General features: G+C 50.4%; 1 protein-coding gene across 2 annotated transcripts in view; it reads right to left on the reverse strand.

Annotated features, from left to right (window-relative positions):
• The window catches only part of SLC24A4 (solute carrier family 24 member 4), a 100594-nt gene that overhangs the window by 64761 nt on the left and 9240 nt on the right, over positions 1-26593 (reverse strand). For both annotated transcript variants that reach the window (XM_075614520.1, XM_075614519.1), the window contains exon 3: positions 269-345. In XM_075614520.1, coding sequence (XP_075470635.1) covers positions 269-345 — 77 coding nt within the window. The remainder of the gene's footprint in view (positions 1-268; positions 346-26593) is intronic.

The raw sequence follows: 26593 nt of genomic DNA on the forward strand, positions 1-26593 counted from the left end.
GAATTTGTTGTGAATTGAATATAAATTGTAAAAATGTGGAATTATACATTGTCACACGCTTTGCATATACAAATAAAAAAAGGGGAAAGTGGTATTGCTGCTTCAAGCCATAGGGGCTGGAAGTAGGGGGGAGAGGGCTCAGCAGCCACCCCCCCCCCCCCCCCCCCGGTACATATATTTCTACATTATGGTTGTAATGTATGTTACTGATTTTTGCTGTTTAACTCATTCACTGCCGGAGCCCTAATTTGCAGTAATTAATACTTACACAGAATATGTGAAGCAGGATCGCTCCTTGCTGGCGCTCTTTAATGTCGAACAAATCATCTGGAAACTCAATAATTGCTGCAAAGAAACATAAAAAAAGAAATGCTCTGTAATATGTGATGTTTACTGAGAGAATTCTCTTGTATTTTTATTATTTATAAATAACGTTAAAATAACGTAAGCCTCCAGAAGTCACTGAGGTGGGTGAGAACTCTCCAGAGAACACATTGCACTGTAAACGCTGCAGCCGTCTCTGGCAGGACAAGGGTTAAAGCAGGGGTGGCAACGCCAGTTCGCAAGGGTCACCAACAGGTCAGGCTTCAGCACAGGTGGCTCAATCAGTGGCCACCTGTAATGAAGCAGGAAGATCCTGAAAACCTGACCTGTTGGTGCCCTTGAGGACTGGAGTCCCCCCCCCCCCCCTGGGTTAAAGGAATGGCGATCGTTCTGCGCAGAAGGGCGAGAATTCCAGGGTTACGGAACTTCCAATTTATGGAACAAATTAGCTCTTTAGAATTGTAACCGGTGATCATGTGTACGGTGTGTGGGTTCATGTGTACGGCGTGTCGGTTCATGTGTACGGCGTGTGCAACTTGTACTGATCATGTGCACGGCGTGTGCAACTTGTACTGATCATGTGTACGGCGTGTGATCATGTGTACGGCGTGTGCAACTTGTACTGATAATGTGCAGAGTGATCATGTGTACTGCATGTGCAATATGTACTGATAATGTGTTGGGTGATCATGTGTACTGAATGTGATCATGTGTACTCCGTGTGCAACTTGTACTGATCATGTGTACGGCGTGTGCAATTTGTACTGATAATGTGCTGGGTGATCATGTGTCCTGCGTGTGCAATTTGTACTGATAATGTGTTGGGTGATCATGTGTACTGCGTGTGATCGTGTGTACTGCGTGTGCAATTTGTACTGATAATGTGTTGGGTGATCATGTGTACTGCGTGTGATCGTGTGTACTGCGTGTGCAACTTGTACTGATCATGTGTACGGCGTGTGCAATTTGTACTGAATGTGCTGGGTGATCATGTGTACTGCGTGTGATCGTGTGTACTGCGTGTGCAATTTATACTGATAATGTGCTGGGTGATCATGTGTACTGCGTGTGCAATTTGCAAAGCAAAAATGAATCTGCTGGGAGGGATCTGCTTGTACACATTCTTGTACCGGAGACTTTTCACAAATTCCAAGCAGTTGTGAGGTCAGGCGCAACCAGTACCCTGCACTGAAGGATTTCGGTGACGACACGGAGATGCTAATATCGTAGATATTTTGGGGGAAAACTTATCAGGGAGAAAGTATTTGGAGATTGCCAAGTAATTGAACCCAACATTTGAAATACAAGCAGAGAGACCCTACATTGTAGTACTCCTGGAATAGGCGTGGTGGCCCGCTTAAAGCAGCAGTGCCACATACTCAGGAATATGGTTACCGATGCAAAGTAAGCAGCGCTGCGCCTTTAATTAAAGCGGTAATGACACATGCTCAGCAACAGTTTGCTAATTGAAGAGTGTGTGGAATTCTTTGCTGAACTGGAAGGGGGACAGCTATTTTAGGGTTACGGTATCTCACACATTGCTGTGGGAAAAGAAAGTACAGTATTCCTAACGTATTCTCTTGTGCTAACAAACAGTACCACTGCTATCTGATGGCACAGAGACTACGAACCTTTAAACACTACACATCTGAAATTCTAGTACCCAGACCGTGGTATTCACCTGTCTTCTATATGCCGTTACCCTGACTACCAGTAAGAGTAGGGGTTTCAAACTCCGTCCTCAAGGTCCAACAACAGGCCAGGTTTTATGGATATCCCTGCTTCAGCACAGGTGGCTCAGTCAAAAACTGAGCCACTGATTGAGCCACCTGTGCTGAAGCAGGAATATCTATAAAACCTGGACTGTTGGTGGCCCTTGAGGACTGAGGTTGAGACCCCGAAGGCTGCGTCCATAGTATGGACGACCGCGCGGACGCGTCCGCACGCTGAGCGATCAGACTGCCTAAAGGCAGTGATCGCGTCTATACAGCGTGTGGGCGCGTGTGGAAGTGGGAGGGGCGCGCGTTGCGCAAGAAATCAGTTAAAACTGATTTCTTGGCGGGGCGGTCACGTGAGCAGTTTGCTCAATGAGGGCGAACCAGCTCCATGACGTCACTGGCTCCCAGCTCCATGACGTCACTGGCTCGCCCCTATAAACGCCCACGGACAGCGCGCGTACCATGGCCAGGGAAAGCACCCGCTCTCCCTCAGCCTCTGCGCGCCTGCGCACGGGAGAAGTGTCTATGGACGCAGCCTTAGAGTATATAAGAAGAGCTTCCACTGGTGCTGGGCTGAGAAGTGCTGGAGCATCCATTTCCAGTCCGACTGGTTACAGTATATTTCTGCCCGGTCCCCTACGTGGTATGTACAACCTGATATCTAGAAAAAGCGGGTGTTGGGCAGAGCCAGCCCGGCCCAAACTCGTCATTGTTATTCTCTGGGTGTTTAGTGTAACAGAAATACTGGTAACACCGGAAGCGGTATCGGTGAGCAGCGTCCAATTATATCCACACCAAGCCGGCTCATGACTGTAAAATAACTAATAACTGATCTGTCGGTCACTCCTAATGTACCTGCAATCCCCAGCACTGGGGTATTTACCCCCGAGCAGGGGGGGGGGGGGTATTCCTGGAGTCCACAGGCCAGGTTCATTTTTCCTGTGGATTGCATTTTGTTAGGAGGCTGTGTATCTATTTTTCACGATCAATAAAAAGGCGTTTCTTGCAGGCCGCTCTGGCACAGAGGGGGTAAAATGATCCATTACGCTGTAGCAGTCATTTCTCTAACACTTGTGATGGGCAGCATGTTAATATAACCCAGGGGTGGGCAACTGCAGTCCTCAAGGGCCAGGTTTTCAGGATATCCCTGCTTCAGCACAGATGGCTCCATCAGTGGCTCGGATGAAGCCACCTGTGCTGAAGCAGGTACATCCTGAAAACCTGACCTGTTGGTGACCCTTGCGGACTGGAGTTGCCCACTCCTGGTATAACCGGCTCATTATTGCAAAGTTTCAGTGCCATCCGGGAACTGACAATAGACTCTTGGCAATCACGCACCGGCTGCTAACGTCCCAGAGGCGGCTCACGTCTCAGAGGCGGCTAACGTCTCAGAGGCGGCTCACGTCCCAGAGGCGGCTAACGTCCCAGAGACGGCTAACGTCCCAGAGACGGCTAACGTCCCAGAGACGGCTAACGTCCCTAACGTCCCAGAGGCGGCTAACGTCCCTAACGTCTCAGAGGCGGCTAACATCCCTAACGTCCCAGAGGCGGCTAACGTCCCAGAGGCGGCTAACGTCCCAGAGGCGGCTAACGTCCCAGAGGCAGCTAACGTCCCTAACGTCTCAGAGGCGGCTAACGTCCCTAACGTCCCAGAGGCTGCTAACGTCGCAGAGGCGGCTAACGTTCCTAACGTCTCAGAGGCGGCTAACGTCCCTAACGTCCCAGAGGCTGCTAACGTTGCAGAGGCGGCTAACGTCCCTAACGTCTCAGAGGCGGCTAACGTCCCTAACGTCTCAGAGGCGGCTAACGTCCCTAACGTCTCAGAGGCGGCTAACGTCCCTAACGTCCCAGAGGCTGCTAACGTCCCAGAGGCGGCTAACGTCCCTAACGTCTCAGAGGCGGCTGACGTCCCTAACGTCCCAGAGGCTGCTAACGTCCCAGAGGCGGCTGACGTCCCTAACGTCCCAGAGGCTGCTAACGTCCCAGAGGCGGCTAACGTCCCTAACGTCCCAGAGGCTGCTAACGTCCCAGAGGCGGCTAACGTCCCTAACGTCTCAGAGGCGGCTGACGTCCCTAACGTCCCAGAGGCTGCTAACGTCCCAGAGGCGGCTAACGTCCCTAACGTCTCAGAGGCGGCTAACGTCCCTAACGTCTCAGAGGCGGCTAACGTCCCTAACGTCCCAGAGGCTGCTAACGTCCCAGAGGCGGCTCACTTCCCAGAGGCGGCTAAATATCACAAACCTCCCATCTTCTGTTCTGTTTCCCAATCCCCTGAGACAGGAGAGGGAATGATCAGGAGTTCTGGTTTAGAGACGTGCTTTCTGACATTTTCAGATGGGGTCCCCTCGTGGGGTTGCCAGGTGTTCAGTATTGAACAGGACTGTCCTGTATTTGGATGCTTTGTCCAGTAATAAATTAGACATGTATGTGTCCAGTTTTACCTCGCTGGACATAGTGACCTGGCCGGCTTTGGGGGGGCACGGGATTTCCCTGAGCAGGGAGAGAGCAGGGCCGATGCTAGGGGGCTGGGCAGCTTCCTCCATCCGGATTGGCTGCATTACCCTGCAGCAGCCAATCAGGAGGAGGTGTCAGGAGCCGTGAAGAGGGGAGGGGGGGGTGTAAAGCATGTTTCACCATTGTGTCCAGTATTTTTGGAGAAGAAGCCACCTGGCCGCCCTAACTGAGGTGTGTGGAGCTGGATGGGCCTCACGCAGCCATGGCTCCCAAACCTCTGAAATATGTATACATTTTGTGTTTAGGACTTGCCAGTTTTTCCATTGTCATTACCTCCCCTAGATTTACACGGATCTGAGACAAGGATGGAGGACTTGGATTTTCCAGGCTGCTGTGAAGATATAGAGAGGGGGGATGGGGGGAGAGGGGGGAGAGGGGAGAGGGAGGGAGAGGGGGTGGGGTTTATTCTGTCTTTGGGAATATCGCAGGAACAAGAAACTGGAACAAGAGAAACACCCGTGACATTCCTGATTAATTTGAAAACTTTCTTCCGCGTGGATGAGACTTTAGAGCTGGAGAACATCCACAGGAACACAATGATGCGGGCACATCTTCTGTAGCCTAGTTGCGACTAAGTATATATATATATCACAAAGAGACAAAAGATAATGATACAGCGCCTCTAATATATTTAAGCAAAGCTGTGAGACAATAACCTTAATGTGATTGCACTCAATGGGGTGGTAAGATGTAAGCTAATAAAAAACTTTGAACCAAATATTTCAAGGATTAAAATTGTGATGGCAATACCAACAATTATATTAATGAGAATATTAAAAAAAAATTAAATTATTACCACAAAACAAAAAAAGTTTAGTACTAAAAAAAACCTTTAAAAAGTCCTTTGAAAAAATAAAGTCCTGTTCCAAAATCAATGTCTCCAGGTGATTTGCAGCCCGTTTCAAGGGTTCACTACTCCCTGAAATACCTATGAAAAGAGAAATAAAAGAAAACAGGCGCACACCTAGTGCATTAACATAATAACAAGTGTTTATAGAACATTAAAAACAACAAATGCCCACTCACAAGAGTACAGGTAAATATAGCAGGTATGAGATTGGCTCTCATGTGCCAGAAGTGCCGTCCGAATAGAGTAATGGCGTCCACTCGCGTCTCTCCTTCGTGTATTCAGGTAACCAAAAGTGACGTCTCTCCGGACCGCCGCTCGACACAGGAAGTCCCTCCGGAAACCAGCAACAGCAACACCAGGTTCTTAGTACCAGCAGGTTCCCCTGATGAAGTCATCATAGATGACGAAACGCGTAGGGCGTGGTCTGTGAGAAGCCGTCACTTGCCCATGATCGTTTGACATTGCTGGTCAAAGAATATTGGTTCCTGCTCCCCCTTGATTCTACTGCTGGTACTAAGAACCTGGTGTTGCTGTTGCTGGTTTCCGGAGGGACTTCCTGTGTCGAGCGCCGGTCCGGAGAGACGTCACTTCCGGTTACCTGAATACACGAAGGAGAGACGCGAGTGGACGCCATTACTCTATTTGGACGGCACTTCTGGCACATGAGAGCCAATCTCATACCTGCTATATTTAACTGTACTCTTGTGAGTGGGCATTTGTTGTTTTTAATGTTCTATAAACACTTGTTATTATGTTAATGCATTAGGTGTGTGCCTGTTTTATTTTTTCTCTTTTCATATATATTATATATATATATATATATATATATATATACCTTCTCCTTTATAGTAGTGGATACTGATAACTTAAGAGATATGGCTCCATACCTTGGACTATTTTTCAGCAGATAATACTGTATCAATAAATCGATCCCACTGTTTCATGGAAGGAAGAGTAAAAGAAAATATTCCAAATAAAGTCTGGATATCAAACCCTTAGATGGTGTATTCTGAAAGCATAACTCTCCCAAATCTGACAATTCTCTCGCTACCACGGCTGGGGCCACAAAGGGTTAGAAAATGTCTAGCTTGAAGATACTTCTAAAGATCTCTGTTGGGGAGATTGAACGTACTGTGACAAAACTGTCTTTAGAAACATCTTCTGTGGTTTTTATTTCTACCTGGAACCAATTTGCAAAAATACCTAGTTTAAGACCCGGGAGAAAGGCCGGGTTATAAAATATAGGTGACGAAGGTTGACCAGTGGGGGGCCAGGACACCCCTGGAGTTCCATTAATCCCAAGTGGAGAACTAGAATCACATGACTAGGTGGTCAGAAATAGATCTTGTGGTTCCTTGAGATCCGTAGTAGATTGCTAATATTGAGATTTCATGTTCTAAAGAGTTAAAGATAGCGATTTAGCTACCTGTACTATTTACCCAATTAGTGCAGCGGCAAAATACCTCTTTAGATCAGGGAGAGATACCACTGAAGGAGGCTTTTGCAATATATGTAATAATAATCGTATGTTCTTGTATAGCGCTGCTAGTTTTACGTAGCGCTTTACAGAGACATTTTGCAGGCACAGTTCCTGCCCCATAGAGGTTACAATCTATGATTTTGGTGTCTGAGGATAAGGTGACTTGCCCCAAGGTCCCAAAGAGCCGACGCCAGGAATTGAACCAGGTTCCCCTGCTTCAAACTCTGTGCCAGAGTCAGTGTCGTTGCTCACTGAGCCGCTCCTTTATTACCAATTTCATATTCGGTCTGGACCCCTTCCAGATACAAAGAGAGATTTTAGATTGAAACTTATTCTAAATACATATGGGCACAGTGATTGGTAGAGTGTGAAAAATATGAGTCGACAAAATAAATTCATCTTAATAGTTGCTATACGGCCCAGCCAAAATATCTAAAAATAAAAATAATCTTATTTTCCAAGTCCTTAGCCAGAGCAGCAAATAGTGCTGGGTAATTACCATTGTAAGGGGTGGAGATGGAGTTTGCATGATTAATATCTAGGAATTCTAGGGCAGAATGTGTCCAAGTAAAGTCAAAATTGAGTTTAAATGAGTTCAATTGTATGCTTTGGAAGATTGGCATCCCAGCTTAAAATATCAATGAATGAGGGGAAGTGCAGAATATTGTAGCATGTTCCCTCATTTACTGGTTCTGATCTCAAACTCGCTTCCATTCAGATAATATACAAAATAATTGCTTTTACCCCTTAGCAGTGAGAGGGACCAGCAAGCCTGCAAAGAAACACATGCTAGTAACAGATATAATTCCAGCAGTCTCTGCAGCCGAGGCGACTCACAACTAGTATAGAGTAAATAAACGGACACAAAGTAATTACTTGGGTGCTAAGAACCGATCTATCCTGGGAAAAGTAGCAGTAACATTAGCAAAGTGTAAGTCCAGCGCAGAATATAAACCCCATCAATACATTCAGAAAATCCAGTGTTTTCTTTCCCCGATGAAGATGTATGTTTCACCGAAACGTTGGATTTTCTGAATATGCTTTAAAGTTGCAGACCAAGCAATATCCTACGAGTGTTTTTTTTAAATAAATCAGTTCTGTACTATAAGAAAATACTTGTAGCATTTTTTTAAACAACTCTGAATGACATCTTTTATGTATTATAATGTAACAAGCATGTTTTGTTTGCAAAGTCACATCTCCTGCCTCTTCTGAAACAGGCTCTGTCACACCCCTTTTTGAGCCCTGCCCTCTTAGCAGCGCATCAATTGTATCTAGTGACTGCCTGGTCACCTGATCTTCCCCACAGAACTTTGCATCTTTGGTCCTCTTCTGCTGCACTGACAGCCATTTAGTGAACCCCCGAGCCGAATCATCGCTGATCGGTCAGCTAATTACTTATCAATGTGTGGATTGCATTAATGCACATAATAAAGGGGAAAAAATAAAATGTAAAAAAAAACCAGCAGCTTGGAATGCTGCTTTGTCATTAAAATGACTATTACGATTTATCGGCGGGGTCTATATTCTGGTGCGCTGGACTTATACTTTGCTAAAGAAATAAATGACATATTTGCAATGAAGCTCCTCCAGGGCTCAGTGGTTCTTACCTCTGTTATATACGTGTATCTCATTAAAGGTCTGACAGCCGAACAGCTGTAATTTAAGGTAACGTTCTCTCGGTGTGACCCGCTTGTTAGCAAAGTCTGGAGGCCGTTGAGAGACTATTTTTCCATTTTCTGATTTACAACTTCTTCCGAGCCTTTTATGTCCAAAGCCGAAACATAAACGTTCATAACGGGCAGCGGGGGCTGCACTATTTCCCAGGTAATGTCCCTGTGCTATGAACAGCTGGGGGATGGGGACATACAGTAACCGAATTCACAATGAGCAGCACAAGACGGGCAGCAACGTTCCGAGGTCCCACGGCAGCACAAGACGGGCAGCAAGGTTCCGAGGTCCCACGGCAGCACAAGACGGGCAGCCACGTTCCGAGGTCCCACGGCAGCACAAGACGGGCAGCCACGTTCCGAGGTCCCACGGCAGCACAAGACGGACAGCAACGTTCCGAGGTCCCACGGCAGCACAAGACGTACTGCAACGTTCCGAGGTCCCACGGCAGCACAAGACGTACTGCAACGTTCCGAGGTCCCACGGCAGCACAAGACGTACTGCAACGTTCCGAGGTCCCACGGCAGCACAAGGCGTACTGCAACGTTCCGAGGTCTCACGGCAGCACAAGACGTAGTGCAACGTTCCGAGGTCCCACGGCAGCAGAAGACGTACTGCAACGTTCCGAGGTCCCACGGCAGCACAAGACGGGCAGCAACGTTCCGAGGTCTCACGGCAGCAGAAGACGTACTGCAACGTTCCGAGGTCCCACGGCAGCACAAGACGTACTGCAACGTTCCGAGGTCCCACGGCAGCAGAAGACGTACTGCAACGTTCCGAGGTCCCACGGCAGCACAAGACGTACTGCAACGTTCCGAGGTCCCACGGCAGCACAAGGCGGGCAGCAACGTTTCGAGGTCCCACAGCAGCACAAAACGTAATGCAACGTTCCGAGGTCCCACGGCAGCACAAGACGTACTGCAACGTTCCGAGGTCCCACGGCAGCAGAAGACGTACTGCAACGTTCCGAGGTCCCACGGCAGCACAAGACGGGCAGCAACGTTCCGAGGTCTCACGGCAGCAGAAGACGTACTGCAACGTTCCGAGGTCCCACGGCAGCACAAGACGTACTGCAACGTTCCGAGGTCCCACGGCAGCACAAGACGTACTGCAACGCTCCGAGGTCCCACGGCAGCACAAGACGTACTGCAACGTTCCGAGATCCCACGGCAGCACAAGACGTAGTGCAACGTTCCGAGGTCCCACGGCAGCACAAGACGGGCAGCAACGTTCCGAGGTCCCACGGCAGCACAAGACGGGCAGCAACGTTCCGAAGTCCCACGGCAGCACAAGGCGTACTGCAACGTTTCGAGGTCTCACGGCAGCACAAGACGTAGTGCAACGTTCCGAGGTCCCACGGCAGCACAAGACGGGCAGCAACGTTCCGAGGTCTCACGGCAGCAGAAGACGTACTGCAACGTTCCGAGGTCCCACGGCAGCACAAGACGTACTGCAACGTTCCGAGGTCCCACGGCAGCAGAAGACGTACTGCAACGTTCCGAGGTCCCACGGCAGCACAAGACGTACTGCAACGTTCCGAGGTCCCACGGCAGCACAAGACGTACTGCAACGTTCCGAGGTCCCACGGCAGCAGAAGACGTACTGCAACGTTCCGAGGTCCCACGGCAGCAGAAGACGTACTGCAACGTTCCGAGGTCCCACGGCAGCACAAGACGTACTGCAACGTTCCGAGGTCCCACGGCAGCACAAGGCGTACTGCAACGTTCCGAGATCCCACGGCAGCACAAGACGTAGTGCAACGTTCCGAGGTCCCACGGCAGCACAAGACGTACTGCAACGTTCCGAGATCCCACGGCAGCACAAGACGTAGTGCAACGTTCCGAGGTCCCACGGCAGCACAAGACGTACTGCAACGTTCCGAGGTCCCACGGCAGCACAAGACGTACTGCAACGTTCCGAGGTCCCACGGCAGCACAAGACGGGCAGCAACGTTTCGAGGTCCCACAGCAGCACAAAACGTACTGCAACGTTCCGAGGTCCCACGGCAGCACAAAACGTACTGCAACGTTCCGAGGTCTCACGGCAGCACAAGACGTACTGCAACGTTCCGAGGTCTCACGGCAGCAGAAGACGGACAGCAACGTCCCGAGGTCCCACGGCAGCACAAGACGGGCAGCAACGTTCCGAGGTCTCACGGCAGCAGAAGACGTACTGCAACGTTCCGAGGTCCCACGGCAGCACAAGACGTACTGCAACGTTCCGAGGTCCCACGGCAGCACAAGACGTACTGCAACGTTCCGAGGTCCCACGGCAGCACAAGACGTACTGCAACGTTCCGAGGTCCCACGGCAGCACAAGACGTACTGCAACGTTCAAAGGTCCCACGGCAGCACAAGACGGGCAGCAACATTCCGAGGTCCCACGGCAGCACAAGGCGTACTGCAACGTTCAAAGGTCCCACGGCAGCACAAGACGGGCAGCAACGTTCCGAGGTCCCACGGCAGCACAAGACGGGCAGCAACGTTCCGAGGTCCCACGGCAGCACAAGGCGTACTGCAACGTTCCGAGGTCCCACGGCAGCACAAGACGTACTGCAACGTTCAAAGGTCCCACGGCAGCACAAGACGTACTGCAACGTTCCGAGGTCCCACGGCAGCACAAGACGGGCAGCAACGTTCCGAAGTCCCACGGCAGCACAAGGCGTACTGCAACGTTCCGAGGTCCCACGGCAGCACAAGGCGTACTGCAACGTTCCGAGGTCCCACGGCAGCACAAGACGTACTGCAACGTTCCGAGGTCCCACGGCAGCACAAGACGGGCAGCAACGTTCCGAGGTCCCACGGCAGCACAAGGCGTACTGCAACGTTCCGAGGTCCCACGGCAGCACAAGACGGGCAGCAACGTTCCGAGGTCCCACGGCAGCACAAGACGGGCAGCAACGTTCCGTGGTCCCACGGCAGCACAAGACGTAGTGCAACGTTCCGAGGTCTCACGGCAGCACAAGACGTAGTGCAACGCTCCGAGGTCCCACGGCAGCACAAGACGTACTGCAACGTTCCAAGGTCCCACGGCAGCACAAGATGTACTGCAACCTTCCGAGGTACCACGGCAGCACAAGATGTACTGCAACGTTCCGAGGTCCCACGGCAGCACAAGGCGTACTGCAAGGTTCCGAGGTCCCACGGCAGCACAAGACGTAGTGCAACGTTCCGAGGTCCCACGGCAGCACAAGACGGGCAGCAACGTCCCGAGGTCCCACGGCAGCAGAAGACGGACAGCAACGTCCCGAGGTCCCACGGCAGCACAAGACGGGCAGCAACGTTCCGAGGTCCCACGGCAGCACAAGGCGTACTGCAAGGTTCCGAGGTCCCACGGCAGCACAAGACGTACTGCAACGTTCCGAGGTCCCACGGCAGCACAAGACGGGCAGCAACGTTCCGAGGTCCCACGGCAGCACAAGACGGGCAGCAACGTTCCGAGGTCCCACGGCAGCAGAAGACGGACAGCAACGTTCCGAGGTCCCACGGCAGCACAAGACGGGCAGCAACATTCCGAGGTCCCACGGCAGCACAAGACGGGCAGCAACATTCCGAGGTCCCACGGCAGCACAAGACGTGCAGCAACATTCCGACGTCCCACGGCAGCACAAGACGAGGTCCCACGGCACAGAGATTTGCGTCCTTTGTTCCAAGAGAATTTACTGGAATATTGCTGATGTTATCAGCAAAAAAGCGTCATGGAACCTACCTCCTCTGTAATACTAAACAGTAGGGTCCTAACATTCTGGGTAGTGGAGCTGTACTTTGCATGTAATATTACCCGAGACGTAAGCAGCAGAAAGATAGTTACTCAAACCCTGTTAACTTAACATAAAGTCTCTGCAACAAAATAACTGCAAAACCGAAAATATTTGAAAAAGATACGGCAAAAAACACCCGAAGTTTTCAACTCCAGTCAGGATGGGCTCTGGGTCAGGATGGGTACTGGGTGGAATGGGTACTGGGTCAGAATGGGCACTGGATCGGAATGGGCACTGGGTCGGGAAAGGTACATTGTCCGAATGGGCACTGGTTCAAGATGGGCACTGGGTCGAAATGGGCACTGGGTCGGGAAATGTACATGGTCCGAATGGGCACTGGTTCAAGATGGGCACTGGGTCGGTATGGGCACTGGGTCAGAATGGGCACTGGGTCAGAATGGGTACTGGGTCGGAATGGGCACTGGCTCGGGATGGGCACTGGGTCAGTATGGGTACTGGGTCAGAATGGGCACTGGGTCGGGATGGGCACTGGGTCGGAATGGGCACTGGGTCGGGATGGGCACTGGGTCGGGATGGGCACTGGGTCGGAATGGGCACTGGGTCGGGATGGGCACTGGGTCAGTATGGGTACTGGGTCAGAATGGGCACTGGGTCGGGATGGGCACTGGGTCGGAATGGGCACTGGGTCGGGATGGGCACTGGGTCGGGATGGGCACTGGGTCGGGATGGGCACTGGGTCAGGATGGGCACTGGTCAGGATGGGCACTGGTCAGGATGGGCACTGGTCAGGATGGGCACTGGGTCGGGATGGGTACATGGTCGGAATAGTACTGGGTCGGGATGGGTACATGGTCGGAATAGTACTGGGTCGGGATGGGTACATGGTCGGAATAGTACTGGGTCGGGATGGGTACATGGTCGGAATGGTACTGGGTCGGGATGGGCACTTGTTTTGGTTCTAAATAATTTTTAAATGTGGTTTTGGTTTTAGAAATCTTAAGGGTTTATTTAACACTTATTTGCTTTTGGAATGTAAGGTTCTGGTTGGTTCTGATTTCACACACATGTTTCTGCCCAAACAGTATAATTTCTGACTAGCTTTGTAGCCGTTTGCCGCCTGGCTGGTTTATGCTTATAGATCCGGGGCGGCCAGCCTGACTAGGATATGGAGCCACAATTTGCCCGTCTCATTGCCAAAGGGCCACAATAAGAACAATATTCAAATGAACCTGTATACACGGACACAGAGCATAACAAGGCCGGGTCCGCGTATACTGCTGTCAGGTTATACTCTGTGTTAGGCTGGGGCCATAGAGGGGTGAGGAGTTCCGAGCCGCGCTAACGCTGAGGCTCGCCTGCTGAAATCTGCGCGATTTCATGCCCATGCAGGCGAGCCAGCGGGCGCGATCGGGGGGGGGAGGGGGGGAGACTGAGGGAGGTGGGGCAGTGACGTCGCTGGGCCAAATCGCCCGCGACGCACCGACGTCAATGTCACAGCGCCAACATCACGGCGCCGTGACGTTGACGCTGCTCCGCGCTGATTGGATGTTTTCAGCCGACAACGCTCTGAAAAACAGTTTGGCTGTCGGCTGAAAAATACGGCGCCTCAGCACGCCTGCGGACGCTCGCGTGAGCCCCCTCTCAAGGCATCCTCATTGAGGATGCAGGGGCTCAGCGCGGAGCGTCCGCACGGCTCAGCACGGCCTGTCCTTCTATGGACTCGGCCTTAGTGTGTAGTGCCGCCAGATTATACTCTGTGTTAGTGTGTAGTTCCGTCAGGTTATACTCTGTGCCAATGTGTAGTGCCGCCAGGTTATACTCTGTGTTAGTGTATAGTGCCGCCAGGTTATACTCTGTGTTAGTGTGTAGTGCCGCCAGGTTATACTCTGTGCCAATGTGTAGTAAAGTCAGGTTATACTCTGTGTTAGTGTATAGTGCCGCCAGGTTATACTCTGTGTTAGTGTGTAGTGCCGCCAGGTTATACTCTGTGCCAATGTGTAGTAAAGTCAGGTTATACTCTGTGCCAATGTGTAGTGCCGCCAGGTTATACTCTGTGCAAATGTGTAGTGCCGTCAGGTTATACTCTGTGTCGGTGTATAGTTCGGAGTATAACTTGACAGGACTATCCACTGACAAGGGATGTAGCAAGTGGCAATATACACTGACACAGAGTATAACCTGACAAGTGGGAGATAGGGAGATGGGGAGATAGGGTTGCAAGGAGTCCAGTATTGAACCGATCTGTCCTGTATTTGGACACTGTCCAGTAAAAAATTAGAGGTAACACTGGACATAGTGACCTGACCGGCTTGGGGGGGTGCAGGATTTCCCTGAGCAGGGAGAGAGCAGGGCTGTTGCTAGGGGTCTGGGCAGCTTCCACCATCCTTATTGGCTGCTGATGTGTAATGCAACCAATCAGGAAGAGGTGTCAGGAGCCTGTGGGTGGGGCCAAGGAAAGAAGGAAACAGCATGGAGCAGAGAGAGGTAAGAGGTGTGTGCGTCTTTCACCATTGTGTCCAGTATTTTTGGAGAAGCCACCTGGCAATCCTAAGGGAGAGGGGGGGGGGGAATTGGGGGTGACATATGGGGAGAGGGGGAAGAGGGTGCAACATGCGAAGATGGGGCAGTGGGGGGACGTTGGGGAGGAGGGGGTGATTGGGGGGCATTGGGGGAAAATGGGGTGACAGGAGGGCAGTGGGGAAGAAGGGGGTGAGAGGAGAGCAGTAGGGGGTGACAATAGAGCAGTGGGGGAGAAGGGGTGACAGGAGGGCAGTGGGGGAGAAGGGGGTGACAGGAGGGCAGTGGGGGAGAAGAGGGGATGTGGGGGACAATGGGGTGACAGGAGGGCAGTGGGGGAGAAGAGGGAATGTGGGGGAGAAGGGGTGATAGGAGGGCAGTGGGGGAGAAGGGTGTGAAAGGAGGGGAGTGGGGGAGAAGAGGGGATGTGAGGGAGAAGGGGGTGACAGGAGGGCAGTGGGGGAGAAGGGGGTGACAGGAGGGCAGTGGGGGAGAAGGGGGTGACAGGAGGGCAGTGGTGTGTTTGTCCCTACTTGCTCTCCAGTCACCACATGGAGCTCTCATCAGTCAGGATGTTGTATACTCACTGTACCCTGTGCTGCTTGGGAGCCCACCAGGGGGCGCTGGAACACAGGAGCTCAAGAGAGGAGCTGGTTAGGGCAGTGGCGTGCAAACTGGGGGGCGTGTGTGAAGGTAACTTTGTGGCAGGCTATTAATAATACACACCAAAAATATACCTAGGTTGTATTGAACACGGCTGAGATATGATAAAATATAATTTATTCCTTGAAAAAGGTGAACACATGAGATTATACAAATAACAGACAAAATATAGGCACTTACTTATGATGGAATGATGAAGCAGTCATAATTCTGGACTGGCAGTTCATACAGCAATCTTCAAAATCACCAAGACACGAAAGACGATAGCCATAGGCTGAGCCTGGTTCTTATACAATTATTTCCCATTGAACACAACCTAAACCCAGCCCCTCTCATAAATCAGTGGTGAGGTTGACAGTTTTCCCCAGAGTAAAACTCCTCCCACCCAAGGACGTTTAAAAACTGCTTTTCCTATCTAAATAACTTCAGTTCAGTAGTACTTACTGGCACGCGAGATCTATTAATACATTCCGGCACGCATGACGCTCCCAATAAGACTAAATATTACCGTGTAATACTAAAATTAAGAGAGATATTAATATCTGTCTCTTAGGACCTGCTAGACATCATGTGTTTGTAATTGTTATTTGCGGCTCGGTCCCCCGGTTACACATATGTAATTTTTAGCACATTCAGCCGAGGACATCTCATGGTATTCTTATATTTAATAAGGTCACTCATTCTGATATCGCCTTCTGTAACCGAACCCCTGGCCCCCATAAAACAGAAAGGCTTTTGAAGCTGGGCCCCCTGTCTAGGGAACGTTTGTCACAGGTGCTACATTTCACACCCAATGCTCCAGACTGGGTCCTAGCTGTCTCTAACAGCAATATACACTTGGCCTGCCACTTAGGTATTAACATACTATACACTAAACCCCCTCTGTACTTTTCACACCCAACTTCAATCAAGCCTTTTGAAGCCCAGATATTTCTGAAAAGACACCACACATATTTGTATTTTCCTAAACTGCAGCTCATTAACCCCTTAAGCCTCCCGCATCAATCCCAGTGTATGTGTTGGGGCAAACACTGGAACAGAAACAATACATTTTTACACGGGAATATACATTAGGATGCTGAAGCAAGGTAAAAACACATTACTGGACCACAGTCCAGTTAACCCCTTGCTTCCCAGGTGAGAGTAGGGGGTGGCCAAATGGGGTGTAACCCCTTTAATCCCGGGCCAGACCCCCTCTACCATGACAGCGTGCCCCCGAGATTTTTCTCCCCGCGCTCTTCCCCAAGGCATTTACTGTAAATTAAATTCCGGGGGATCACGTGAGGCCCCTGCAACTTCACTTACTGGGATTCAGAGGCTTGGTGTGACACATCGCCATGGCAACGCGGCGTCATGTGACGTCACATGACGCCGCGTTGCATTTGATGCAGGCAAAAGCGGCAAGGAGGGCGCGAGCATGGGGGGCGCAGCTCAAATAGTTTTGCGCACGCCTGGGTAAGGGGGCACTCTGGCTTCTCCTCTTCCATGTCTCTATGGTCTCTCTGCACTGTCTGCAGTCAGAGCCCCCATTTTTTTCCCCTGGCAGGATCCATAGCTGAAGCAATGAAGGGTCCCCTGTGGCCCCGGGGCCACAGATTGTTCCCCCCTGCTCTAGTGGATCATATCTGAGTGGTTAAAGAATCTCTACACTGGATGATTAGCTATCGGACTTCATGGCTGAGATGAGAAATGTGACACTGATCAGAAGTCCCAACGTGGACATTTCCGGAACAAGACCGCTGACTGGTTCAGGCGGGTGTGGAAAATGGAAAATATAATTGCAGTAATTTAAAAGACACTATTCTTTGCTGTGATATATATCTGTGATATATACAGTATGCCTGAGAACAAAGTGTGTATTCTCACCAGTTTGCAAAAGGGACCTTGAAAACAGCAGGATCTAATTCCCTCATCGATTCCTCAATATGATTTCATCCTAAACAGAATACATAATAACCATGTTTTATTCAGTTTTATGAAGCATCCCAGCGCAGCCACTGAAAATTCATTGTGTTCTCTGTTTATCATCTTCATTTCTCTGGCACATGTAAAATTCATGAAAGATTCACCCGGGGCCCTTAGCACAAGTTAAGTTCTTGCTTCTCTTTCCAACCAAGGCTGCAAAACAGCACGGCAGGCAAAGCTATAACCGCAGAATGAGGAGATTCTGCTGCCTGGTTCCAAGAGCTCATTAAAAAAAGAAGATGTACTCTGCTGTGCGTACAAACAGGAATATACTCTGCTGTGCGTACAAACAGGAATATACTCTGCTGTGCGTACAAACAGGAATATACTCTGCTGTGCGTACAAACAGGAATATACTCTGCTGTGCGTACAAACAGGAATATACTCTGCTGTGCGTACAAACAGGAATATACTCTGCTGTGCGTACAAACAGGAATATACTCTGCTGTGCGTACAAACAGGAATATACTCTGCTGTGCGTACAAACAGGAATATACTCTGCTGTGCGTACAAACAGGAATATACTCTGCTGTGCGTACAAACAGGAATATACTCTGCTGTGCGTACAAACAGGAATATACTCTGCTGTGCGTACAAACAGGAATATACTCTGCTGTGCGTACAAACAGGAATATACTCTGCTGTGCGTACAAACAGGAATATACTCTGCTGTGCGTACAAACAGGAATATACTCTGCTGTGCGTACAAACAGGAATATACTCTGCTGTGCGTACAAACAGGAATATACTCTGCTGTGCGTACAAACAGGAAGCAGGCTGGCACATTCCTGTTCTGCAGTTTCATGAAGAGGTGGAAAGGCTCCTTCAGCGATAGTGCAATATTAATATTATGGAGTCCCAGGAAATAGAGCATATGCCCGTCACACAACGGATATTATTCTATGTGACAGGTACGTCGTGTTTAGGAGACCAATTTATACTTGCTGTTATGATTCTGAACTTTCTCTTTCTATGTATCTTGCTATCAATGTATGTTTTGAAGATCTCCCCTAGGAAGCGAGCTGAAAGTCCATCATGTAGCCACTACGATTTTGGCCCGGAGTAGGAGACCGCATGATGTGGGACCTGGTCATGGGTCATTCAAAAGGTTAATGGACAAACAAGAGAGTTCTTTATAAATGGGAACTGATCTTTGAAACGCTCACGGGACGTTTAGTTAGGAGTCCTGTCCCATTCCTCCGTACCCACCGACGTGCAGAAATCTCTGGACACAATGTGACATCTCTTGTTAGCCTAATAAGGGGAACGCCAATTAGACTGTAAGCTCTTCGGAAGAGGGACTCCTTTTCCTAAATGTTACTTTTATGTCTGAAGCACCTCTACTCGTGTTATTTATATGATTGTCACGTGTATTACTGCTGTGAAGCGCTATGTACCTTAATGGCGCTATATAAATAAAGACATACATTAAGACACATCTACATTGGCAGTGTCATGGTTTTGCTTCCTGTGAATAAATGTGTATTTTATTATTACAAATGCAAAAATTTTAAAATGCAAATATATTGCGAAATAACTTAAATTCCGTATGTTTGTCAACTTTTATTGTCTACAAAGATTGAACATTCAACTATTTCGCTGCTCAAAACCAGTTAATTGGGCTTTGAAAGTGGCAACACATGGCGCTCTGTCAGCACACAAGAAGCCCTGATTATCTGCCCTCGTGCGAGGAGCGTCCCGTTACTGTCATGTAAAAGCACAGCGGTCACTTATTGTACGTATCTGTTTCCATGCCATTAGAGAGCAGATGAGTGGATACATTACAAGCCTCTTTGATGTCTTGTTGGAGGTAATACAGAAGCCTTAAGTTTCATTTTACCAATAACCAATCTTGATACGGCCGATCTGTAAACAACTGCAGAACTATCCCTAATCCCTGGTATAATGCCCCTAATGCACGTTACATGCTGGCGAAATGTGAATATACTTTGTCTCACTTCCAGCACCCTGGGGTTTTGAAGCCATGTTTACCAAGCAGTGCTACAGTATGCCATATGAATATGATAACATTTCAGCGGCAGAAGACACCTTCCAGCGGTTCTGTCATATAGTATCTCCTATTAAAAATGGACCCTAATGTTAAGGCGGCAGTTCCACTTACACTAGCAAAAAAGTCCTTTTGCTTTATTAAATGACCTTACAGCTGCCCTTTTTTAATCTGCACACACAGATACATGTTTGTATATGTAACCCCTCCTCGCCCGGCTCACTAACCCTTTCCTCGCCCGGCTCACTAACCCTTTCCTCGCCCGGCTCACTAACCCTTTCCGCGCCCGGCTCACTAACCCTTTCCTCGCCGGCTCACTAACCCTTTCCTCGCCCGGCTCACTAACCCTTTCCTCGCCCGGCTCACTAACCCTTTCCGCGCCCGGCTCACTAACCCTTTCCTCGCCGGCTCACTAACCCTTTCCGCGCCCGGCTCACTAACCCTTTCCGCGCCCGGCTCACAAGGAGTTCTTGCAGTGAGGTAGTGTGGGAAGGTGCAGACGTTGTGCAGACTCTAATGCCTTTTCTCAGGCGACCGGGCTGGTTATGTAAGCGTTGAAGGTGGAATAAAGGGCACCAGGAACTTTGTTGGACAAAACAGGACAGGCTTTATTGATTGTTCCATTCTGGGACTCGGGCAGCTGCCCAGGGAGGCACACATGGGTTATGGCAGGGGTGTACAATCTTTCCCTGTTGTGCCCCCCTGCATGCTTGCGCCCCCCTCCTTTACCTTGTCTCCGGCGTCAAATGACGCAGCTTGGTCACGTGACCCCGACACCGCGTCTCCGAAGACAAGGTGAAGATAGTTGTAGAGGCCTCACGTGATCCCCCGGCATTTAATTTAAATCCCTTGGGGAATAGCGCAGGGCCTCTGCAACCGCCGCGTCCCCCTTGAAAAATCTTGCGCCCCCCCCCCAATTTGCGCACCCCTGGGTTATGGGAATGTGCAAACCTTTACTCCAAATGCTTCATTACAGACCCTACCAGGGCTCGGTTCAGGGGCTTTTTCTGTTGTTGCTGTATTTATATAATATTGATTGGCTGGGTCCCACTGCATTTAATTGAAAGAAAAGCGGTGGTTTGATCTGTTGTGACTGAATCCAGGGGGTTATCCTCATTATTATAAAAAATAACTCTCTCTGGTCTCGGGATTATTTTTTTATGGGACAATTACTAACTAGAATTATTTGTAACTTCAATGCAAGCGTCTCTGGGCGATTTAAATGGCCGCCATTATCCTTCTGTGGAAGTAATGGGAGTGAGGCCTGTGAGATTAAAGGGCCTGGTTCTATATACTCCCAAATAACCACTCGGAATGTATTCAGCTTCAAACTATATACAATGTACCCCTAACTGCTTGTTTTATTATATTGATTGAGTGATGGAAGAGAGAATACTAAGTATACAGTTATTTAAACACTCTCAGTAACACAAACACTGGCACTGATTGGGTTAAGACAGCTTTCGTGCCCTATTTCCCCCAAATAGGTTGTGAGGGATTGCTCCTTTTGAATATACTTTTTGTTAATGAGTAAAATCCCTGCTCTCCTCCCCCCGAGCCCCTTCCAGCCGCCCGTGAGCTCCGCAGACCAGACCCCAGACGTGTGATGGTGCTAATGGGCATATAAATGTTAACGGTATTTGTGTGAAACCCCGCAGCGACACGGCTTGTTGAATAGTAAATGTATTCTTAAAAAGCAAGGGAAACACAGAGCTTCCGGGGGACGTTCGTTACCGCTGCAATTCTGATCCAGGCTTGAAAAGGAAGCACCGAGCCGTCTGTGACGGGCGGCATGACCGCTGGGCCCAGGCTCCCGCTCCTCCCCCCTTTACCTTGCGTGGTGGAAGGGGGGTGGTCTGGCGTTTCCTGCAGACCCATGGCGGAGGTTCAAGGCATCGTCCGGCGTCTGCAGCTCGAGGCACGGTCCCAGCAGGAGGGTCCTGTGTGACGGGGGCACGCGGAATGGTCAAGGACATTTGGCTGTGGATGTTTTGCCACATCCAAATGACTGCCAGCGTTTGGCCGCACCTCACCTCGCCGCTAGGACACTTCGCCGCTGGGGTAAGTCCCTAACCCAAAACACCCTAATATCAACGCTACCCAGTACCCTAAAAACCTTAACCCCTTACCCTAAAACCCCTTAAGTTAACCCACTACCTTAACGACTAAAACTTACTGCCGGCGGATCAGCTGCGGTGGTCATTTAGTTGCGGCAAAACGGTCGCGACCAAAATGTCCCATTCTGGGCTGGGGGAGGAGCTTTGGATGAGTCCCCGGCGGGATCACAGGAGACAAATCCAGAGCAGCGCATAAGTGGGAACGCTAGGCCGCCTGCACGGAACCACCCGACCGTGATGGTCTGTCCGCAACCGGAGAAGGCCAGGTGCCCAGTGGCCGCTGCGGCACGCGTGCCACACCCCACAGCACAGCCCTCTATGGGGCAGGTCCCAGTGGCTGTGTGTGTGTGGGCGCGCAAAGAGCTGTGACGCGTACGCAACAAGAATTTTGTCTTCCCATGCCGCGATCACATGGTCGGCGCACTAATGGAAAGGCAGATATGCCCCTTCATGGCCGCGTCCCCCGTCATGGCTGCCCTCCCCTACAGACCGCTGATCGTGGCTATAGTCTGTGCACGCGCCGCCAAGCGCGCGTGCAGCAGGGAGGACTGGGGCTGTAGCCGAAGGATCGCATGATGGGAGGCCGCAGTGGGGCAGCATGGTGCAAGCAGGCCGCAGGACATGGAGCTCAGCGCTGTCGGGCCTAGCCAAGGTAAGCGAGGGGAACAGCTTCTTCCCATGATCCAGCCTCACTTTAATATCAATGCCCCAGGACGGGTATGCTGGGCGTCAGTCCATGGAGCTGCGTCTTATTAGTGGACCTCACGGGGGATCATTCTCATGGGCAAAGTGGGGAGGGTTCCCGTCTGCGCTTCGTAGCATATAGCAGTTGCAGGAGGAGGGGCGGCAGCATGGCCAGCACACGGCACCCAATCCCTCCGAGAGCAGGTTGTGGCTTACAGGAGCGAGGGACCGTGGCCTTGCTAACAGGCGTTTTGTCTTCTCTGGAGAGCAGCCAAGGCGGGTCGGTGGTGGCCGAAGTGCCGAGCTTAGCACCGGTATCACTCCAGAAACTGGTGTGATTCCCCCATGGTGTGGCGGCGGTATGGGAGGGGTCTTCACCTGTGGCTAGTTTGTGCCCACGCGGGCATGAAGGGGTCGTCAGAGCCATGCCTGCCTCTGGAGGGGAGGCGGTAGTGGTATCACCGGGCCCCACGTGCAGTTGCATTTACCCGCGGATGAGAAAGAAAGGATCTGGGTTGGGGTTTACATTGAAATACTGTCCTTACTGCCACGCTACAGGGAGGCGTTGGCGAGGTCTGGCAAGGAAGGCGAGGCTAGGAATGCTTACATTGAAAGAAGGCGATTCCCACATATGTTTGCTTATTGGCTGCCGGCTTCCTCCATCCTCACTAGTGTAATTGGCGAGGGAGCTCCCCACCTTTGCGCAGCCTGAAGTTCCGAGGACATGATGGGGGTCGCACTGCGTAATTATAGCGGGACGTCTTGGTGGTGCTACAACTAGCAGTTTCGCCAAAAAATGGCGGCCGACAGATCATCTTTCCGGTCGGCATCAGGCAATAGGAAGAGTAACTGCTGGGCCTCTAGAGAGGTCCATTGTAAGGTTAGCGGATGTACATTCCGGCATGAGTATTCGACCTGTGGCGGAGCCCATCTCGGAGGTGAATGCCCCCAGAAGGGCGATTCTTTGCAGCAGGCTGCTTGGGAAGGCAGTTACGCCAATGAGCGTAGGAAGGAGGGCGCCTGGGATGTTATTTTTACCCCAGTAAGGGGGCGGTGTAAGTTTTAGCTCTGTTTCCGGGGCTGATTACCTCGTGATTTGACTCAGTAGATGTCCCTTCACAACGTGCTTGGAAGGTTTCTTCGGGTCTGGCAGTCTGGGGCTAATTTAAAGGGGTTAAGTACCCCTCAACCAGCCACCAGCACCAGGACTAAGTGCAGGGTAACCTTGCCAGATGAAGCTCAGTGGTAAAGCAATGCCTGGTGGTGGCACGGAGTGGCGAGTGGGCAGAGCTCATGGTGTTTTGGGCACCTGGCGCCCATCTCCCGGCTGACGATGAGTTATCCGAGTGGCTAAGCCTATGCGGCACCTGGCTTGATGGGTTTGTGGGCCACGGCCTTAGCAGTGGGAGGAGCACTCTGGCAGGGTTAGCGCCCCTTTAGTGGTGTAACTACTGCCCGGGCTGCCCTGGCACATCCAGGGGTTGGTGGGGAGGGGCTGGAAGTTAGTTGGGCCCCTCCCTTTGGATGCTTGATGACCCCCCCAAGTTATTACAGAGGCCCCACGTTCTTCCCCATAGCAATGAAACTGATTGCCGGGGAGAGAGCGTGGCCTCTGTATCAGAGCAGCCCTCCTCCATGACGTTGCGGTGTCACGTGACGCTGCATCGCCTTGGCGACTGGACGTTACATGGTGATGCATTGTCACGGCAACACGCTGATGTGAAGCAACGATGTCATGAGGCCGTGACATCGCCCGGGTGACCCTTAAGGCGTAGTTATACCACTGCCCCTTTACTGTATTTTAATATGAGCCATGGCCAGTGTACCTCCAGATCTTTGAGTGCGTGCTTTATTTGCGGGAATGTTTCGGGAGAGGGGACGGGGTAGAGGCATCGCAGGCTCTGGAGGTCATGTGAAAGTAAATAGCACTGCAGATAATACTTGTAACATGTACTTGCCGCCCTTTTCCAATGCAAGCCCTTCTGGCAGGGAGGGGGTTAACCGTGTAGATAATTAACTAGTTTTAGGACATAAAGGACACATTTAGGACATGTCTTAAACTTATTCAGAATGTGTTGTTTTTCCTTTCTCTCCAGCGTGTGTTTGTTCCAACAGTTTCTTGTTTCTATTAATTCTACAGAACTGCCGTAAATTTCCGAGCAGCTGTATCTCTGCAGTGCTACAGGACACAAACAAAAAGGGAATGTTCCCTGGCGAGAACAGAGAGAAAGTATCGTTAAACGAGCTGCAGGGACTTTATACAGCATCAAAGTGCAGACACAAAGGAGTTAACAGATGCTACGGTTCTTAGCAGCAGTGAAAATAATTCCTCTGAAAACCTGGCCAGCCAAAGAATTACTCTTTACAAAATAGATCAGTCATGACCCATTGTTAACTTACAACGAGGAGCTAGCAGCACAGCTCCGCCAGCCACAGAAAGCACAGGCTAAGGATACTGGGATGGAAGGACCGGTAACTAAACACGCAGAAAACACAGGCTAAGGATTCTGGGATGGAAGGACCGGTAACTAAACACGCAGAAAGCACAGGCTAAGGATTCTGGGATGGAAGGAGCGGTAACTAAACACGCAGAAAGCACAGGCTAAGGATACTGGGATGGAAGGACCGGTAACTAAACACGCACAGAGCACAGGCTAAGGATACTGGGATGGAAGGACCGGTAAACTAAACACGCACAGAGCACAGGCTAAGGATACTGGGATGGAAGGACAGGTAACTAAACACGCAGAGAGCACAGGCTAAGGATACTGGGATGGAAGGACCGGTAACTAAACACGCAGAAAACCAAATGACAATCATTTGCACTGAGATTAGAAACAGAACAGTATCTTTTTTCAATTACAGACTTGTCGTGGGCCCGGAGTGATAATGAGTTTCTTAATACCTAACCTTGTCTAGCAGGGTTACTCTACATGCACCTAAATCGCAGGGGCTGATTCAATTACCCAAATTCATATATTCCGCTCATGTCTGGCCCGCCTGCAGCCTGTCGCTAACTGCTAAAGTATCAAGAGGTTGAATCTGTTCTTCGTCTATCAAAGAACTCGTTACTGCCATGCAGGTTGTTTGGCTCCAGTCATGGTTTTAATGATACCAATTCCATCCTTTTAATTAGCTAGATGGTGTATTATTATCAAAATATTTTAATCGCCCCCGCGCTGTGCTTTCAACCGTGCAGAAGCAGCCAACGTTCCACCACGTTGGAGCCTTCCCCGGGTTCAAAGCAAACATAATAACAACCTAATGTCTATTGTGCAATCTCATCTTTCAGCCTGAATCTTCTTCCATTTAAGCTTCATTAATAAATCACCCAGTTAGAAGGGGCGCGAACATAAATGTTGTATAGATCAGGGGTGCTCAACTCCAGTCCTCAAGCCCCCCTAACAGGTCAGGATGGGAGGATATCCCAGCTTCAGCACAGGTGGGACTGAGCCTCTGATTGAGCCACCTGCACTGAAGCTGGGATATCCTGAAAGCCTGACCTGTTGGGGGGGCTTGAGGACTGGAGTTGAGCACCCCTGCTGTAGATGATAACAATACTAGTGAAATTCCTTAGACAATTAACCCATTCCACACTGCCGGCCTAAGATGAATGGTGCCCGGGATATTAGGGAAACGTGCGCTCTCCAACGCATATAATACCCCCCAGGCAATGCATCCGCGTAATAGTCCTTTCCTGCAAATCCTTTATTTTGCTGATCTCCTAAGTATGGGAGAAGTATGCGGGACATAGAAGTGGGTTACTAATCCAGGAGACCCAAGTGTATTCCTGAGAGACCCATTCGATATGTGGCATTCTGACTATGCGAGAGACTGTCACTTTATCCCTTACTATGGGTAACAAGTCTAAGTACCTACCCAGTGTACGAGTCAGAGCTACCAGGGGATGAAGTCCAGAATTACATTGTTTGCCACAAGTCCAGTAACCATCGTGACAGTGTCTGAGAAGCATTATTGTCCAATAAAGCACCTTTTTGTTTATAAAGCGCCAATCCTTGTTATATTCAAGCACCCACGCCCAGCCTGCACTGACCCAGCACCCGTGGCCAGCCTGCACTGACCCAGCACCCACACCCAGCCTGCACTGCAAAGGCCTGAGAGACTGAGCACTGCATATACATAGTTACACCCACTCCCAGCCTGCACAGGCCTGAGAGACTGAGCACTGCCAATGTGTATACATGGTTACACCCACTCCCAGCCTGCACCCACCCAGCACCCTGCACAGGCCTGAGAGACTGAGCACTGCCAATGTGTATACATGTTACACCCACCCAGCCTGCATCCACCCAGCACCCTGCACAGGCCTGAGAGACTGAGCACTGCCTATGTATATAGTC

This window comes from Ascaphus truei, chromosome 9 (assembly GCF_040206685.1).
Source record: "Ascaphus truei isolate aAscTru1 chromosome 9, aAscTru1.hap1, whole genome shotgun sequence".
NCBI lineage: Eukaryota > Metazoa > Chordata > Amphibia > Anura > Ascaphidae > Ascaphus > Ascaphus truei.